This window comes from Maylandia zebra, linkage group LG17 (assembly GCF_041146795.1).
Source record: "Maylandia zebra isolate NMK-2024a linkage group LG17, Mzebra_GT3a, whole genome shotgun sequence".
Lineage (NCBI taxonomy): Eukaryota > Metazoa > Chordata > Actinopteri > Cichliformes > Cichlidae > Maylandia > Maylandia zebra.
Genome location: NC_135183.1, coordinates 34,326,502 through 34,346,519, shown reverse-complemented (window position 1 = coordinate 34,346,519; position 20,018 = coordinate 34,326,502). Strand labels below are relative to the sequence as shown.

At 41.4% G+C, this 20,018-nt stretch overlaps 1 protein-coding gene across 2 annotated transcripts; it reads right to left on the bottom strand.

Moving 5' to 3' along the window:
* Positions 1-3: 3 nt before the first annotated feature.
* Positions 4-12,626, bottom strand: wnt7ba (wingless-type MMTV integration site family, member 7Ba). 2 transcript variants are annotated; one of them, XM_076875588.1, is made up of 4 exons: positions 12,186-12,626; positions 10,825-11,051; positions 5,565-5,836; positions 4-2,609 (listed from the first exon to the last, which is right to left on the bottom strand). In XM_076875588.1, the coding sequence occupies exons 1-4, from the start codon at positions 12,266-12,268 to the stop codon at positions 2,130-2,132; spliced, it is 1,062 nt and encodes a 353-aa protein (XP_076731703.1). In that variant the 5' UTR covers positions 12,269-12,626; the 3' UTR covers positions 4-2,129. The 2 variants fall into 2 exon arrangements, with proteins under 2 accessions (XP_076731703.1, XP_004560862.1); XM_004560805.3 differs by having other exon boundaries at positions 12,176-12,625.
* Positions 12,627-20,018: the final 7,392 nt, after the last annotated feature.

Below are 20,018 nucleotides of genomic sequence, written 5' to 3'. Positions count from 1 at the left end.
TTATTGAAATATTGTTGGCCTTTTGTGACACAAAACAAAAAAGCTAGAGGTGCCTTAGAAATTTTATTGGTAAAAAAAAGAATGAAATACAACTGTCAATGTTTGTGTTGCAGACTCTAATTTTGCAACAAAACAAATAAAATACAGATTTAGTTAAATTTCTTTAAGTTATAGCTATGCTTTTAGGAAACTGTTAACCAAAAGCACCATCAAGACAAATACAAAATACTTGCACTTTCTTTTACACTACCCATGTACTGTCTATAAGCACCTTCCATGTACCTTTTTATTTTTATTTTTTTATAGGGGACCTATTATGCTTGTTTTCCAGCTGCATATTATAATACTTGGACTCTAGAGTAGCTTTGAGTGATTCACAGTTCAAAATAATCATCATTTATCTTGTATTCATCCATTTCCTTTAATAAAACCCTCTCATTAAGTCAACTTTCTTCTGATTGGATGCCAATTTACAATGCCATTTACAAATACAAGATTTGTCCCTTAGATGACCATATTAGGATGCCCCCTCTCAGTGAATACTACACAGAGTCGAAGTTGGAAAAACACACTAAAACTAAGTGTTTAGTGCAGTCTGAAGCAGGATTTCAGGCTTCATTAATTGAAAACCTTTCCATGTTTAATATGAGCACCCACCATTGTAGCATTATATATGTGATAGAAAACAAGGAAAAGCACAATAGGTCCACTTTAATAGTGGTTTCCACTTGCCTTTGCATTACTTTGATTTGACAACTAACTATTAGAGCCCACTCTGAGTTATGAAGGATCATGTGAAGATAGACGATCTGGTCAACTTTTGATAAAACATGTAGAATATTTACAGTTTAGGAACCTTGAAGAAAAACAAAAATTCCAAATAACTTAAAGCTTTTCAATCTGTATACAATGATGTCAGAAAGCACTCCTAAATAGTGACTTTCTTTCCACCTTAAATGACATAAAGTGCCACGTTCCTCATATAAAAATATACTCTTCAAAATGTTTTGTAAGTTATATAAAGCCTAAATAAACATTTCTGAATACATTAAGGGTTCTGTCCAAAAATAGCTTTGAGGCCTTTGATCCTCACATACCCTCTTCCGTGTGGTTGGGGTACATGCCATCCACCCAGGCAGGCCTAAACCGCGCTGGAAGGCCTTGTGTAAGCACAGACCATGAATGTGGAATTCCACGTCTCTGCCGTTCATGGGAATGCTGGATGTATCTGAACCTGATTGCACCTCTATAGAGTTCCAATGAGGCTTACATGGTTTTCACAGAAGTCAAGAGCCTTCCAAAAACAAAACAGTGAACACAGTCAAGACGAGGTGCCGTTCAAACTGACAAGTACGGTGTTTAAAAGTACTTCATGTGTATTTTTCTGCCTCTTTGGTTCTTGGCATAGGAAAGCATCGGCGGTGAGTGTATGTCCATGACCCAACAGCTCCCCAAAGTAACCAATGTCTCATGACATAAAAAAAGAAAACATAACCACGTGAGTGCAAAAAAAGAGAATAAAGCACTAGTAAGTTGCCCTTTATGGGAGGAAAAAATGGAAAAAGATCATTTTTGCTGTTTAGTTGCTGTAATTGAGCTTCCATATGACAAAACCATTGTGGCCCGCATGAATTAGAGAGAGGAAAAAAAATGCCAGAGCACGTGAATTTGCTAACCATCCTCTAAGTGTGAAAAATATTTTGACATAAATAATTCATTTTCAGTGTTCAAACTGAGTACAGTGTAGAGCTGAACGCATTCCGCTGCAATCTTACTTCATAGTATTTCCAGTTAGCGTGTTCCAGACGTTTTCCAAGATCCAACAGTCGCCTTTCTCTTCTTCTGTGGAACATCTGTAGGATACGTCACTGATATTATCTTAAAAATCCTTTCACTGTCATGTCACTTTTACTCTAGCATGCAAGCAGTTACGTGTCTTAAATATTTATGTCTGTTGCTCCCAATCAAATTCCACTTTGTTTTCCATTCCAGATGGGATGTCAGAATGTGCAAAATGTAATAAATACCTCCAAAATTCTTCACTTCCAATTCCAGCTTCTCATATTCCCTTCCCTTCGTACCCTTGTCCCTTTTCCCTTCCTTTCTCGGTACCCTGCCTCATTGTTTCCTCACTTGCAAGTAAAAACCTCTGATTTCTCACTGCATGTGTTGCACTTGACGAAACAGCACCAGTGGAACTTGCAGTTGCACTGCCAGACTCGCGTGTAGTGGTGTGTGTTGTGACCCCGACCACAACACATCACGTTACAGCCGTCTGCGAGGCTCGAGGTGCCGTTGCACAGTCTTCCTCTTGTCCCTGTGCTTCCTGTGGCCCTGTCCTCTTCGCAATAGTTGGGAGAGCGCTCCAGGTACACCAGGTCTGTGTCTGTGGGCTTTTGGTAGCCTCGAGCCTGTTTGAGACGCAGGAAGGAGGGTTGGCGAAGCCGCGTGGCTCGAACTGGCTCTACTTGAACTGCATCGCTGTAGCGTTCCTTCAGCAGGTTACCGATCTCTCTGAAATTTGGCAGGGTGATCCAACAGGTCTTAGTAGTACAGGAACCAGATACACCATGACACTTGCACTCTAGCTTCATTCTCTCCTCCAGGATCTGAGCGCACAGAGAGTAGATCTTAGGTTGGTACACATTAATCATGGTGGTTAAAAGCCTAATCAGTAGGATAAGTAACAATTAACAATAAAACTTGGCAAAGAACTTAAGAAAGAGTATTTTGAAAACACAGGTCTTACAATAGAAACTCAATGCAATAAAAATGAATTACACCTGAGATTGCTTACACACAAGAAATCTCATTATCATGAGAACAAGTGTGGGACTAATAAAGGTTATCTTATCTTATCTTATCTTATCTTATCTTAACAAACTGAGTAAATCCTTGACTTCCAGTTGGCCTAACTGCCGGAACATCCCCCACTCAAAATAAGTTAAGGGAACATTTGGTCATCAAAGTCAGTTAAACTTCATGGATATAAACTTGCCCATTTAGAAAGCAAAAACCATTCTGATTTAATCTGCTTTAGTGCCAATGAAAGTGACAACAGGTGCACTGGAGAGCCAACAAGACAGTCGCCACAAAGGGAATGGTTTTGTAGGTGCTGGCCACAGACCATTCCTCTCTCCTCATCCCACCTGACTGAATTTTCTTCAGTTTTGGCTACTGCTAGTGTCCTCGGTGGTGCTTGGGGGTGCTGGTACGTAAATCCTAACCCATTCAGGGTTGATCCATCCAAGAAGGGTTGCTGTATTTCCCAGCACACTCTCAACAATGTGGAGGAGATACCAGGAGATGGACCGTTACGCGAGGAGAGCTGGACACGGTTGTGTAAGAACATCAACGCACTAGCAGGTCTGGTATCTGCTCCTTTGTATGAAGAGGTGCAGGAAGTTCACTGCCAGAGCCCTATAACATGAACATGAAAGCTATTTATGCATGTTTTTCTGAGCAAACACTGTCACACTGAGCACATGTGACAGATGCAGAAGAGTATGGAACTGGTGTGGCAAACGTTACGCTGCCTGCAACATCATACTGTATACAGGGATGAGGATAAGGAGACAGCAATGGTCTGTGGGCATCACCTGCAAAACCATTCCCTTTTCGAGGATCGTCTCCACATGTTATCACTTTGATTTTAATCAAAGCAGATAAATTCATTCAAAGTGGTTCATGCTTCATAACTGAAACTTTAACTGATTTTTGTGTTATACTATGATAATGAAGTGTTCCCTTAATTCTTTTTTTTTTAGCAGTGTTGATCCCCCACAGCCCTTTTAATGTTGAAGCTATGGGCTGTCTGTCTGCTTGGCTGCTTTATGGCTTCTTATAGAGTAGAATTGCCAAAGGAATTGAAAAATAGGTTGGAAAAACATGGAGAAAGATCAGTAACCGACTCAAAAGCAGTCAAAACACAGCTGCAGCACTAATCAAGAGTAACAGAGCCAGCCATAGTGCCACTAACCTCCTGAAATGTCACCACAGACCATAGTCTGTAGACTAGTTAAAATCTGAGAGGTAACTTTTGAGCCTCTGTTTATCTTATCAGTGAAAGTCAGAGTTTGTGTGACATCTGAGACAGTGCGAAAGGACGGTGCACACTCTAAGGATGACTTCCAAAAAAGGTCCTGCTTGCTCTTCCACACAAAAATTGGTTTTAGGAGAGCATTCTTTGGTCAGATGAAGCCAGATACATTTATTTGCCTTAGATAGGTTCCAATGTGTTTGGCGCAAACTCGTCCGGGACCCCCACACCAGCAGTGAAGCTCCAAGGTGATACGGGGCTGAATGAATGCAAAGGAGGTTGAAGAGATGACATTTATAGATGGGCCATGGCTACCCGTGGAAGTCCCAAAATACCGGCTGACAAAATGACTGGCAGAAGACGAATATTCCAGCATGATAATCATCCAAAGCACACAAAAGTTTCTAAAGGAAGGAAAACTCAAAACTATGACCAGGCCAAGTGTATTGCCTGATTGGAATCCAGCAGAACACCAACAGCTGAAAGAAATGTCTCTGAAGAACGGCACAGCATCTCATCAGAAATCTGTGTGACACCGATATTCTTCATGCCAAAACGGATCGAATCTGTTATTAAAAGTTGCTGCTCTGGTTTCCTGTATTTTGAATAGAATCGGCCTGTTTTTAATTTCACATGAGAACAAACACTTGACCATTCAACTTAAAAGTAAGCAGCTAGTACAAGTTCATCATTTTGAATAATTCGACATTTAATTGACGTTGCGCGGGGGTGTACACACTTCTGTGTGTTGCAAATGGTCATTTTAAATTTGCAGGTCCATTGCTTAAAATGCTTAATAGCATTCGCTCAGCCTTCAAGTCTGTCTGTTCTGGTGAGCTGGGTTTTCTGTGGGCACTTCAACTTTCAGCACAGCAACATATAGGCCAACTTTATGTCAAAACCTGGGGAAAATAACTCATACCCCCGAACTGTAGTCTCTAATTAACTTTACCTTTGCTGAGACCACAGAATAGCATGTCAGCCCGAGAAAACTGACCAGAGCCGTTGTGCAACCATGCATGTATAGAGTTACATTGTGGTTTGAGCCAGATTTATATTATATTGCCATACAAATATTTTCAGATGACAAAATTGACAGGTGACTGTTTGCCTTGGTGACCGAGCTGTATTTTGTTTTCGATGCATTTTCAATGTGAGATGACTTAAAGCTCATAATTACATCATGTTGTAACTTGTTTGTCTACAGCTCTGGTCTTAAGAGAAACTCTGTCTTTCCCCTCGTGGTTATCGCATTTTTGGAAGTCCCTCCAGTCGGTTCAGTATTTGTGGTGGCGCAGAAGTGTGGTCTTTGGTGCTGCCGCTGAGAAAGGAGGCGGGGGATAATATCCTCAACTCTGACTTAATGCTTAGTAATTCATTGAATGGGCTGTAGGCCTGTGGCACAGCTCTATTTAGGAGTCGTCCTTACCAACGCTCACGTTTTATGTCACACATCGTTTAATTATTATTTGCTTTATTGTTTAGTTTACAACTGGTCAGATAGAGTTTTGTGATCATGTGTTACCTTTCGCCCGGCCTCATTGTTGTGCAGGTTCATCAGCCTCCGGGCGTTTTTCTTGATCTCGCGGGCGTCCATGAAACGCCGCGAAAACTCCACGCCGTATTTGACATCAGCTGAGCAGCCTCCCCATTTCCAGCCCTCCTCCTGGTCATTGTAGCCCTGCTTGTCCTGGTCACAACCACACTGGCTCAGATTGCCTTGGCTACACGCTGCGGTTACTGCATGGGCAACTCCAGCAGCCGTGATGGCATAAGTGAACGCTGCTTCCCTGCTGCCTGAAGAAATAGAATCATGTTAATATACCGAATCCATTGTTATTCCAATATTAGGTTCATAGAGATGCTGATGGGCGTGAAGGAGGCCATCATTAGTCTGAAAAACCAGACCTATCAGAGAGACAGCAGAAACTTTAGGAGTGGCCAAATCAACAACCTGGTTCACTCTTAAACAGAATATATGCACTGGCCAGTTCAGCAACACCAAAACCAACACAGAAGAAAACTGAAATATATGTTTACATGGTCAAGAAAAACCTCTTCACAACTTCACAACAAAGTCAAGAACAGGTGGACCTGTTGCTGTTGTCAAAGTCTACAGTCAAGAGATGCAAAAATCTAAGAATCAGAGTGTTTACACTAAGGTGCAGATTGGTTAGGAAGACCAGATTAGACTTTCCCAAAAAACATCAAAAGAAACCTGCAGAGTTCTGGGAAAGAAATCACTGGACAAATGAAACCAAGATGAATTTGTACCAGAGTGATGGGAGGAGAAAAGTATGCAGAAGGAAAGGAACAGCTCATGATCGAAGCGTACCACACTATCTATCAAACATGGTGGAGGCATTGTTATGGTATACTGCAAAAGCAACCCAAGAGTTTCTCCAGGCAAAGAGAATGGTCAAATCAGTCACCTGATCTTAATGTAGTGGAACATACCTTTCAGCTCATGAGGACACATCTGAAGGGATTTTTAACATTTCTACTTGAAAAACTGAATTGAACTGAGCATTGAAAGATTTAACAGAGAACCCTTCAATACTATATTCATTTTTATCAAGGCAGCAACCTGACAAGATGTCAGAAAGACATTATTCTCTGTCTTTCTGACATCTCTTCAAATGCTCTTAGCAAAAAGTGTTGCTATCAGGAAAAAGTTGGGCTTAAAGACAATATAGCATTCAGCATTTCTGGACTGTGGCCCATGTTTGTAAGCTTAAAGGCTTTTGTCTTGACCCATTGAAAGTCACTTCTGATGTACTGATTCCTTGACACTACCAAGTCACTCCTTTTAGCTAATTAGCCCTCTGCTCAATTAGAGGTTATGCAGACCTGTGGTAGAATTACCATGAGGTCACCAAACCGCTGAAGATCTATTTTCTCGGGACACCTTAAAGCTTCAAGGATTCCTCCTATTAGGCTTTCAAGGGGTAAAGAGTTAAATCAGGACCTCTCCAAAACTAGCGTTCTTTTTTGAAGAAAAAAAAAAAATCATTTGAAAACACATTTTATGTTTTTGGCTTTTAAACTAGGCTGAATATTTGGCATTTGCATATGCATTGCTTGTCTTGTTTTAACTTTTCCTTTTTATTATTATTTTATTCTCTTTTAGCTGTGAAGTCTGTCCTAAGGTCCGTCCAAGTAAAGCTTGGTCACCGTGCATGCTTTGTAGTGTCCTTCTTCTGTTTTTTTAATGATTTGATTTGACTTGACGTCAAATAACACGCAAGGCAAAAATAAAAGAAAACACTTCTGTGTGGGCAGACAAAAGGCCTTTCAATTTTATGGGGTTACCCCAGCAGCCAAACATTTGTTGCATTTCACGACAAGTTCTCTAGTCCCTCGTTTCCAGCTTTCCGGAAAAGGCAAAAGCCCTCAAAATGTATTGATGTGCAAAGCTGGGTTGCTGCTCTTTGGCTTTAGAGAAAAAAAATATTCACTGCTTTAAGGACATGATTAAATATGAAAGAGAGCAGTGGTGTATAACAGTATTTGTTAATGCCTTCCGTAAATTTACTGTAAGAGGCAAAATAATGAGCCTAAGAGTAAAGGCACAGTTTCATAACTCCATCTTTTCTCCGTAAGCCTTGTTTCATGCTCCATCGCTGATCTGCACAGTTAGTCGGTAACTGTTGAAGCAGTGATCACCATGGTGAAGAAAACACAAGTGACATCTACTGGCTGACTGGAGGAGCTTCTTTTTTCTTTAAAGATCAGCACTCGCAGTTACTTTGCTTAATGTTTTTCATCAATGGGATTTCTCACGCAGCTCAAGTGTCATTCTGTCTCTGTCTTAGGCGGTCCGCATCATTCCAGCAAATGATACCGCTGTGTGTTGCATGTTGAAATAATCTGTGGCCAGGCTCGACTGAGATGTGCCCATTTCCAAGCTTTTTGCGTGTCACCAATTGAACTTCAGAATAAACACGTTGATATTTATGGGGTGGGGGAGGGGGGCAGAAAGGGGATGGATTTATTGGCACAGAAGCTGGTAACAGGATATCCCCGCTCACCAATCAGGATAATGCCGGGCCTCCGTTCTTCTGAGCAGCCCCAGAGTATTAATCCATGGCGTCTCTGGTGGAGGCCATTCTAATGGCGCGCCTCCAACCTGACAAACTCGCTCTCGCAAACCATCAGGCCTGCGGTTCGCTCGTTCCATAACTCAAAACAAACTCTTTAGTCGTCTCTCATCAGGCTGAATCTGCGACCCATTCGGATATATTGTATGGTTGAGTCTTTCTCCAGGCATCAGGCGCATTCAATAGCCAAACAGCCATCTCTTCGCACTGTGATTTGTTTTGATTGTACAGCAGTGCATGCAGGGTTCCATTGTTGCCATCCAGCTGCTGGAGCTGACTTCAATTAGTGGTTTTGCATGAATTTCGCTGGTCTTTCTCAACATTTAATGAGTTCACAGGCTCAGCAGGTCAATCAAATAAAGTGGTGGATGGCACATTGGCCACATGAGAGGGGGCTAAGACCCTAGCTCACATTTCTGTCTTTAAGACTAAAGAAAATGGGTAAGAATCAGGTGACAGATGTGTGTGATTTTACAAGAAATTATTTTACAACCCCCCCTCCCCCCAAAATATCTAGAAAGCTCACACATTTGTTGCAGCCTGCTAACTAGTTTACTTCTTATTAAAATAAAGTCTTTTAATTGTTCCTCATGGAAAGGGCGCGAGGATCAAAGTAAGGTCTAGAGCGTCTCTCTGAGTCTTGTTCACACACCACAAAAGAAAAGAGACATTTCCTCTGACAAAAGAAATAAAGCGATCCAGACGTCTCGTCTGCCCGTCTCCCATGTTGAAGAAAGTGATTGCTCCCAGAGATGCTAGATTAAACGTGCATCCAAACCCACAGCGAGACCGCAACAAAACAGCTCCAACTACAATGTGATTTACATGAGAGGTTCACATTAGGAGCAAACACGCTCCTGTGAGGAATAAAACTGGGAAGAATGAGGACTAAAAGCGGGGAGGTGTGTTCGTGTCTGTGTTTATGCATCGCTTTCAGAGATGGACCTAAAGCGAGGCTTCACAGAGAAAGTCTTTGCCCCATCAACCACGATGCATGGCAAGCAGAGTCGCTTAAATCCCCTTTGGGAATACTAGCAAAGCCGTTAGAGTTGGAGTTTGTTCATTCATTGTTCTCTCGTGTGTGGAGCTCCAAACAGAAATGCCTTCATCAGTGCTCCAACTTTTTCCTCTCAGCGCTGACAATAGTGACAGGACGTTCAAAGGCAACACTAGAAGAATGAGAAGAGATTCTTGTGGCAAGAAGAATGGCTTCGTCTACGCACTGATGTTCAACTTTCAGTGATGGGAAATCTTGGCTGGGCTTGGTTTGAACAGTCCACCTGTTATCACATCTATCATTTCCACCTGTTGGACCTTATTTAATTTAATCAGACTGTTGTAAAATGTTAGCCAATAAACTTTCTTCTGTCACCTTTTTACTCTCAATAGGTCATATTATATTAAATATTGTCAATCTGTACTTGATACTATGTCAGTATCTCAAACACCCCTGTCTCGTCCTTGAAGCCGTTCAGTCTCAGCCTACTTTTCACATATTCTACAATCTACAAGCAGCAACCTCCATGGTAGAACTGGAAGTGTAAAACACTGCTGTTCCTCTAAAGGCCACTAGGGGCTGACTCCAAAAGATACTCATGGTGAATAAGTCGGAAATTGTGATTTGGAAATTTTTTGTGGAAAACCCCCTCAACTTGGATTTACCATTCAGAAAAGTCGGAGCAGACCAACATACCCTGAGATGGCAGCAATAAACATAAACAGTAGAAAAACGGTAAACTTCTCATCTGTACTACCACTATTCTGTATTTTTGACTCACTAAATAAGCATTTTCAGAGCACTCAGGCTCTATCCATGAATGTGTTTTGTAACACAAAAAAATATATGCATTATGCAGTGTTGCTAGTAATACCTGCATGGCTCTACCTTGCTAAGAACCAAAACAAATGCTGTTTTTCCTGTCTTTTTCTGGAATGTGCTAACTCTGGAGTGATGTCACTCCCAAGTTTTTGACTAGAACGCATACATCAGTCCATACTGACTCGGTTTTGAAATAACCAGCATTAAAGATGAAATTAACAATGTTTAGAGCGTGATACGAAACACGGATTAAGACTCTAAAGCCAATTTTCCTCTTCATAACAACTGTCGGAAAGCAGAATATTTCCTAACTGACCTGTTTGGATCTTTTTAAGACTTAAAATTTGGGACACGGCCTCTTTGATTGAAATGAGCATTGACACACCTCTGCTAAGTTACTGAGCTGAGATTCTTGGTATGTTTGCACTAATGGTGTATACATAATTTCCTTAGGCATTATTAAAGGATTCTGATTCTGGTTATCTTGGGATTAACTGACAAACTATTTTGGCCAGCTGTGATGTCTATCTCATGAAATATTTTTTGCTTCAGTATTAGAAATTTAAATTCTAGCATATGTTAGTTAGCACAGATTTTGCAGGTTCGTATAGCAGTATATTTTGTGGCTGTAGCTTGCTAACCAAGTATGCTACCATTAGCTGATAACTTATTTATTGACTTGCTTGTCTTTATGTAGTCACCTCTGGCTCAAAAAATCCAACATGGTGCAAGCAGAACAAAAGCTTATCTACAATCTTTAGGTAACCATGCAGTGGCTGCCTCCATCTTTTGCATACAGTCTATGTGTCTATGCAGAGAAAAACTGTTAATACTTCTTGTAGAAGCTGACTTTCAACCAGACTGACCTACTCTCAGCTCTTGTCCAAACACGGTCCTCTCTCCCAGGGCTGAGCAGTTCCACCGGCCGTAGCGGAACTGGTACTGACACTCGTTGATGCCCAGCTGGGCACCTTCACCAATGACGATGATGGCATCGGGGCGACTCTGACAGAGGGCTCTCTGACGTGGGGCCAGTCCAGGTATCTTGTTGCAGATGATGTTGGCACCCAGAGCTACCACAGAAGACAACGCCCTAGGCAGAGAGTAATGGGGCTTAGTGAGAGAGAACAATAGAAATTATGGAACTGAAATCTGAGTGAAATCAGAAAGATTTGAATTCTTCCCCCAACTTAAACCTTGCTTGGGTATCAAGATGTTATTGTCAAGAGGAGAAATGGGTACATTTGTCAAGATAACTAAATAAAAACATAAGTCTTATCATGTTTGATTTAATGGACTCTTATATAGACATAAGAAAGTGCCGTATTTAATTAGAAAAACTGGTTTTCAAATTCAGACATTTCTGTCCACCTCTCTTTCTCTATATTATATAAAACATGAACCAGCACAGCTACTTTAAGGCTTCAGAACCTGCCCTTAATATGAATGAGAGGCATGTATGGTGCAGCAATCATTCTCTCTGTGAGGGTCTGGGTCTTTTAATGTTGTAAGAAAAGAGCTCATTACATAGGCCTGGGCCTGTGGGCAAAGCGTGGAGTAATCCAAAAATGAGGCTTTTCCATATGCTGCTTTCCAATTATGGCCCTTGTCTGACGAGGTGCTTCTATGACAAAGTGGTTCTGGTGTAATGTGTAAATCCACGAGGGCAGGTCATCTCATCAGCGGCGCACACACTAGGACGTGCACAAATCTTGCCGATTAAATATTGGCTACATGCATACACTCAAGCGAATTCATTCAATCTTTATGACTCAATATGAGACGGAAAATGACACACGTGGCCATATGTTGAAGGAAAAATCCACAGCTCTTGTTCCTTGGCAGTCTATGATAGGATAAAATGAAATTAACTGTACGTCACAAATCACGCATTTCCTCCCCATGTTTCCCGTATATTGAGGGACTGGATAGTCCAAATTTCATTTTACCTCACTTTCTAAAATAAAATCTCTGCCACACCAGAACGAGATGCAAGCACGAGTCGGATTTCTTCATTTTGCAAAGTCAAATGCTGAGCTAAAAATAATAATCATTATAATTTAAAAAAAAAATCAGCTGTAATAAATAAACACCTGCACTAAAAACAAAACTTCGCTCTCTGTTAGTCCAATTTCCCTGTGCGTAATTGGCTAATTTGCGCACAAGGCACTACTACCTGCTGGAGAAATTACATGTGTTCATTCAGAAGAAACCTACAGGTAGCTACCGCTGGTGAGGATGAGGAAGATCTGTGGGTAGTAGACGGACAGCAGCGCACTGCGAGATGAGATGATGAGCATGGTTGCGCATTGAACACAGCTTGATTTGCTCGCTTGGGTTTAAGAAAAAAAGGGAGAAGAAGAATTGAGAACAAATGTATCCTTTTTTTAGAGTCCACGCAAATGCAGAGCTGTTCGTCTTCTTTAGCTAACGGAGCCGTGGCTGTCGGCGGCTGTTCCCAGCTCCGCTATCCGTGTGTTGTTGGAGATGAGAGTCTGCATCCCTCGGCCGATGTGCGCTCTGCCACCTGGACTGAAAGCGGGCTAGGTGTTAAAGGCGAGAGAGAGAGAGAGGAGAGAGGGTAGGGAGGGGGGAGGCAGATGGGATTCCGGATGTCCGGATGCGTCTCCAAAAGTGAGACTGTTAAAGTATTTGGAGGGGAGAGAGACGGTGGCCTTTTTTTTCCCGGTGCACCAGCCCCCGGGATGAGGCTGCATACCCTGCATCCTTCTGTGTCCCACCCCCTACACACCTCCTACCCACGTCCACGCCTCTCCCACTCTGCTCTCTTTCTCGCGTTTTTTAAAATATATTTTTTAAGGTTTTTTGTTTGTTTTTTTTGTTTTTTTGTGGCAGTCAATAGTTAAATGTGTTTCTCGTTATTCCTTTTTGTCCTCATCCCCCCGTTGTGCTCGGACCCGTGACCACTGCAGGGTTACAGTTAAGTCCAGCACATCCAAAACTCAACCAGTAATATTCTTAACTCTGAAAAACAACAATGCCAGTGAATAACTGCATATTTGAATTACCCAAAATTGGTTTCAGTGTTTTAAAAATAATAATCTTCTGGGTTTTTGGCAGTGTATATACATATATATTTTTATTCTTATTTTTTTATTTATTTATTTTTTTGGAATAGCTTTTTAGCGACTGTCTGTGGGTATCACCAAACAAATGGCTTTAATAACCATTACTTGCACTCCCAAAGAGACAACTCTTGGAGTTCCAGTTTCTCTCAGCTGGTTGGTGTTTGCTGAAATGCTTCAGATTTGCAGTGTCTCCGACTCTTCAAGCTTCCAGCTGTGTTGTGGTTGTACCCTCCGACAACACGCCCTCATGTGGTGACATGAAGGAACAATGTCACTCAGCTACATAACCGGTGCCAGAATGCGCAGCAGTTGGTGTTGCATCTGCAGAGTTACAGAGAACTGCTGTAACTGTTTAACAAAAGAGGTTTATAGATTAGTTTTCAGTGTGGGCAAGCAGAAAATAAAGATACTGATTAATCGGGACAATTTTCTGTGTGGTGAATGCATGCAGGAGTGCAAACAAGGGCAAACACTTATACTTAAAAGTGCTGTGAAAACAAAAGGTCTTCACCAGCACTCGGGCTAGGCTTTATAGGTCTGTCTTACAGACTGGACGGAGAGGAGGGGAGAGGATAAAGTGCATATTTTCCTGGCTTGCTGACATTTTGCAGGCCGAAATGGAGCCTTTCAAAGATTTACTTGAACTGATGAAATGACCACAAGGAGATAATATTGATAGAAATCTGTTACTGAACAGGGTATCAATCATGTGAACAAAACTAAGTGGAATAATTGAGGGTATTTTTGTGGAAATGAACCGCTTAATTTAAATTCCCTGTGGCAACCGGCGAAAGATAGCAGTGATTCAAATAAAATACCTTTCATTCCTTGGCTCGTGTCAGATGGGCCTGATGGTTGTGCCCACTCAGACTGTATGTGTGTGTGTGTGTAACTTTAGCTGCAGGCAGATATAATGTAGCTACATGCAGCCTTTCCTGTAAACTGGACCTTTCTGTGTATGTGTTCAACACTTTTTCCCTGTCTCATGCTCCCTCGCCCTCTCTCTTTCTGTCTAAATAATCCCCCTAAAACCACAATTTCCAAAGCCAAGATAGCACTTACACAGCATGCACTCAGTGTCCTGGCGCTCGCGCGGCAATATCTGTTTCTCTTCATATTTCTGAGCAGAAGGCGAGGTGAACGGGGAGACACGAGAAGCACGGGGCCACGCAGGAATTCCTCATCCACTGCTGAAGCTCGAGTTTGTGATGTCAGCAACTCGAAATCAGACCGAATTTTGGTGCGATTGTGTCAAGAGTTTGATGGGAACTGATTTTGTGGAATTGTTCACGTCATTTACGATGAGCGGCGGATCTGGAAGTCAGGCGCGGAGGGAGCAGCGGAGGGCTCGAGCTGGAAGCAGGCCTGAAAAGTCCACATTATTCATAGTGTCTGCAGGGCTCTGAGGGATTTTGGGCCTTTCTTTTCCTTAAACCCCAAATCCTAGATGTCAATGAAACAATATTGTAAAATATAATATTAATCATTTGACAAATGATCTTACATTTTTCTGAACAATAGCAAACACACACAGGATCACACTCAGAGCACCAAATTCATGTGAAACTGCTTCACAGTCACCATGCCAGTCTGAGTTGACTCAGTGTAGCCAATATTATCCTTAATGTCTTTCTGAGCTTCATCACCAGCATTAAAACATCACTGCAACCTCTCTATTTATATATCACCTCCACCAGACATGTCACATCCATTCCTTCAGAGGATGAAATGTGTCCCTGCCTTAACGTTGCCTTTCACAGCATTTCATTCTGCTCCTTGTGTGCTAAATTTCTCACTCTAACTTAAAAGTAAACTGTATAGAAGAAGGTACTTTTTCTAATGAAATGTAAACTATTGGTGGGTAAAGATGTCGACATTTTCTACTTCATGAAGATAGTTATGTTGCAAGTTTTTCCTCACATCTTTTTTTTATAAGTCCCAGACAGTGATGGTGTGATGCTTTAGCCCAGCAGGGAGTGATATATTGTTTTATTTCTAGAAGCTTTGGATGGCTTAGCAATCATCCAAAGTATGTGTCCACCGTCTTTTCTCTTTCTGAGGGGAGCTATTGCTGTCTGAGAGATCTTCTGCCCAGTATAATGAACCCTGTGTGTTATTTTACATCCAATAAGCTGTTTGTTGGTGTTGTTGCTCATATAGACAGTGTATTAGTTGGGAGGGACTGATAAATTGTGCATCTATTGTACTGTAGCTCTGGATATTGGGCATTGATTGCTATTATTTTTTTAAAGTGGTATTTTGGGGGATTTTTTGTGACAATGACTGTTCAAAGTGACAATAAGAGACGCATAAAATAGCTCAGCTTCTATTAAAAAACATCTTTGCTTTGTGTTGTACACATAAAATCCTCCATGACTTTCTTTTAATAAATGTAGTGCTGAAGCCAGGGACCCACTCCCACCAGATAATTATGAGGAGGAGCAGATCCCCAGTGGAGGTGTACCTGGAGGCCTAACCCTACTAACACTTCTTTCTTCCTAGAAAAATAAAGGTGAACCTAAACTATGTGTTCATTCTTGTACCTACCATGAATCCAAGTTTATATTTAAGCTTCGTAGCTTTCCAGGAACTATAAAAATACAGCTACGGGACATTTTTAGACTGTGTGACACATCATCATGAGGCCACAAATCAATCCCATGATTAGTGTTATTACTCTGACATTGTACATTTTTTGATGATGCCAACATCGTGACAGCGCGGGGGTGGGAAGGTAGGTTGGGTAAAATACTGACTTGCTCTCAATGCTCCTGGTGTGTGAATGAACGTTAGATAGAAAGGCGTTGGACACATTAGAAAGTGCTTGCGTGAATGTGTGTGCGAATGAGACCGTTTGTAATAAACACTTTGCGTAGGAAAGTGCTACACTGGAGCCCTTTCTTACTCGGGCAGTACACCGACAAAATTTGAAGTAGATGAGATGAATGGTTCGCGAGAATACCGATGAAAGCATTTATGTCCAGTTAGATGATTAGATCGTGTTTCCTGTACACAATTTTGATGCTGAAATGAGTCAGCAGGTGCACAATGAAACTATACATGGTGGAGCTGATTGCCACAGACACACTGCTGGTTTGGGGATTTGTTAATAGTAGGAAAAAATATAGATTTATGCCAGCCTTATATGTAAAATGTGACATTTGAGCTCATAGGAAAAGACAGGCATCAAAGAGCTCGGTTCAACATATGGCATGTGTCTCTGATCTGCTAAGACAAACTGATGGGTTCAATTTGTTTAGCTCAGACAAGTGCATATGGGCCATTTTAACTCACTGCTACGTGCAACTCGAGTGACTTTAAAGCTTAACCACAATGTCAGAGGCATTGTTTAGACCCTAATACTGCGAGACAAACACATGGTGCTTATATGTGTAATGGGCTAAAACGCATGAGAGAATGCACAAAAGATCTGAGGCGCGGTTGGTGAAATGAATATGACCCCCTGCACTGTGAAGGGTTTTCAGAGATAAAAAAGGCACAGCCAGGCCTGGGGGTGAAGAAGTAAGAGAGTATTTATGACACAGCTACAAGAAACTACTTTGTAATCAAATCTAATTTACACCGTCCTGAGTATCCCCCAAAACCCGACAGCTGACAGGAGGGGAAATTATTTCCATGTTGACGGGCGACATTTCTACTTTTTCACGCAGTCGTTGCCTTCGAAGCATCTTGAACCCTTTTCCAGAGCAGATTATGGCAGGGCTGTATTTTTTAACGGTGACACGAGGGACATAAACGTCTTCAGAAATGATCTCTTTTATGTAAAGAAGATTTATGGGTTTTTTGGGTGCACAAATGCACATTTCAAGCTGTAAACATGTTGCAGATGTGGGGGGAAAGGCTAGATGGCGGGAAGGGTTTCGAATTCACCACCATGAGAAGCTAAAAAGGGGAGAATTTTATCCTTATGAGTTTGTAATTTAAAGAAACAAGAGACTAACGGGTTCTTTTTTAAAATCTTAATTTTTATTTCAAAAATATGAATTGTTTGGAATCGCTGCAACACTGCCAAGATTTTTGCAACAATCTGCTCGCTAATGATTGAAGTGGAAGCTTTATGTACTTTTATGCTGTAGCAATCATGCAGCGTTTTTATCCCCAAGTATTTATTCTAATTCTACTTGTTTTGTTTTGTTTTTTCCCCAAGACTTTTCCCCTTTTTCTGTTTTCAAATGGCTTCTTCTATCTGTCCTTACCCAGCTAGAGCTGCAGAGGGAGACAAAGGACCAGAGAAGCTCTCACTTCAGGTCAAACCTCTCTGGCTTGGGTCAAGCTTGTCCTCTTCCCACCAGCACTCTGGTCTTTCACGCCGTTAAAAAAGCAGATCCCCTACTTTTTGATATAGAACAAACTTTACTTTAACCACTGTTTCCTTATTTCATTGCAGCACTGTCGGTCCCCCCACTGTTTAGATTCTAATGAACATTAAGCAATGTGCAGCTCAGAAAATTCCTCTTTCTGATTCTGCCGATATTGTTTCACGTGTCCGGTGATTATTCAGCGAGCCTGGTGTAGTTCAGTGTCACTAGCAATGTTGTGTGTGTCTGACATCCTCAAGGGGGCTCTTTACTCCCTTGTTTCAACGCCGTACATCCACCCCCATCATCCCCACCACCCCTCAGTCGTTCCACCATCTTGGTTCCTGCCATCAGAATTTCAAAATTTAACGGTCGTGTTTATTTGTGCGCCTTTAGTGAACATATATTCCACTTCTCACAAAGTCCCCCCGCTGAGCACACAAAAGCAAGCACTTTTTGACAAAATTGAAATATTTGTGCACTCTATTTAACCATCAGCTAAAGGAGCAAAGACCTGGAATTTAGTAAAATGTATCGGAAATTAAAAGAGCAGTGTGTGTGTGTGTGTGTGTGTGTGTGTGTGTGTGTGTGTGCGTGTGTGCGTGTGTGTGTGTGTGGAGCCACCTTCACCAAAACTTTGGTTTACTTGTTTCTCTGATAGAAACACGAGCCTGTTATTAGAAATTGACAGTGGGTTTTGGTTTCTATCGGATCTGCTGGTGTCTACAGCAGCTACACAAACAAACTGAATTCACACAAAGTGCTCTCTGAATGCAAACTCCAAATGTCCTGCAGTTCCACACAGTGGCATTTTGCAACTTTGTATCTCCTAAACAATTATGCTTATTAGCATGATTTTTTTCAAAAGTGCTAATCCATGAACGTCCACAGAAAAATAAAGCAAGGACAAAAAAAATAAAAGAAAAAAAGGCGGAGGTCATACGTGGTGGTCATCGGGGTTCGTCTTCCCCCTCTGTGTAATCCGAGGTTCAAATCCCATCTGCTGCCTTCTGTGTGGCTGTCTTTTGATGGCGATCAGACTCAAACGAGGAACCCAAAACTACACTCTCACATCCACCTAGTGACTTTCAACTAATAACATGTCATTTAATTTTCCTCGCTGTCTGTATTTCGACAAGATTCGGCAGTCATGAGTGGCCTGGGAGGAGGCATATTAATAGCTTATTATTTTCATGATTTTTTTGTGTGATTATAGAGCACGTTTTAAGATTAATTCTGCATGATCAATACGCTGCTAGCAGGGCATCAAGTAAGAGTTGCTTACTTTAATATAATGGATTAGAAAGTTGTTGTATAGCTGGAATATTCTAATATGCTTTGTTCATTTTCCACTTAAAAGGGTGGGTCTGCTACAAGTGTCGAAATTTTCCCTTGGTGGGTGGGGTATTTTGTGTAACAAAACACAAAACTGCATGTGTTAACATTATTCAAATGAGTCCAGATTGTTTTTAATTCAGAATATGTTCATTCAGTAGTTATTGTTCATTTCAGTACTACTACTAAATTATTTCCCACACCATTAAAACATCATCAGCATGAGCTTGAAATGCTGCTACAAGGCAGGATGGAGCCGTGCTTTCATGCTGTTAATGTCAAATTCTGACACTACTGTCTGAATCCTGCAGCAAAAATCGACACTCACCATGCAAAGTTTGTCCATTATTGGTGAGCTCAGGCAAACTATTGCCTCAGTTTCATGTTGTTAGCTGACAGGAGTGGCATCCGCTGTGGTCCTCTGCTGCTGTAGCCCATCTGCTTTAAGGTTTGATATGTTGTGTGCTCAGAAATGCTCTTCTGCACACCTTGGTAGTAACAGGTGGTTATCTGAGTGACTGTTACCTTCTTATCAGCTTGAAGCAGTCTGGTCATTCTCCTCTAACCTCTTCCATTAACCAGCTATTTTCTCCCAGACGATATTATCTCTATTTTCGGACCACTCTCTCCAAACCCTGGAGGGTTGTGTGGGACAGTAACCCATCCACACCAGCCCATCTACCACCAACACACCAACAACCATTCAAAGCCACTTAAAATACCTTTCTTTCTCATTCTGATGATCAGTTTTTCAGTATTCCATCTTGACCACGTCTACATACCTAAATGCAATGAGTTGCTGCCAAGTGACTGGCTGATTAGATTTTTTCAGTTAACGATCAGAGTGTGTGTAACCTTGGCAGAGCAGAGCTAGCAAAATGCCAATAGCTTGTCTAGTGTGGGCTGTGGGATTGATTGCTAGCTGTTGTTGGACATGGAATCTAAGAGTTCGGCCATACAATCCCAGGTCTTTATGGCACTACTTTCACTTGTCACACTCTAGCTAAAAATAAAAAAGGAAGGCATCACCATGCAGCTCTACTAAAAAATATGACTTTGAAATGTAATTTGTAACCATGCTGATTTCTTAAAGAAGCAGAGCACTAAAATAGCTTAAAAGAAAACGGTCAACGTCCGTAGACGGCAGTTCATAGATGAACAGCTTCCAAGTCTTCAGAGGTGCTTTACATGTGCATTCTTTCTAAATGATTGATTGTGTAGAATTGCAAAAACAGCCCTCAGCTTCCTTGTTCTACAACCTCTACAAATCACTTTCCTGATAAGTTTGTGGGTTTTTTTTTTTTTTTTTTTTTTTTC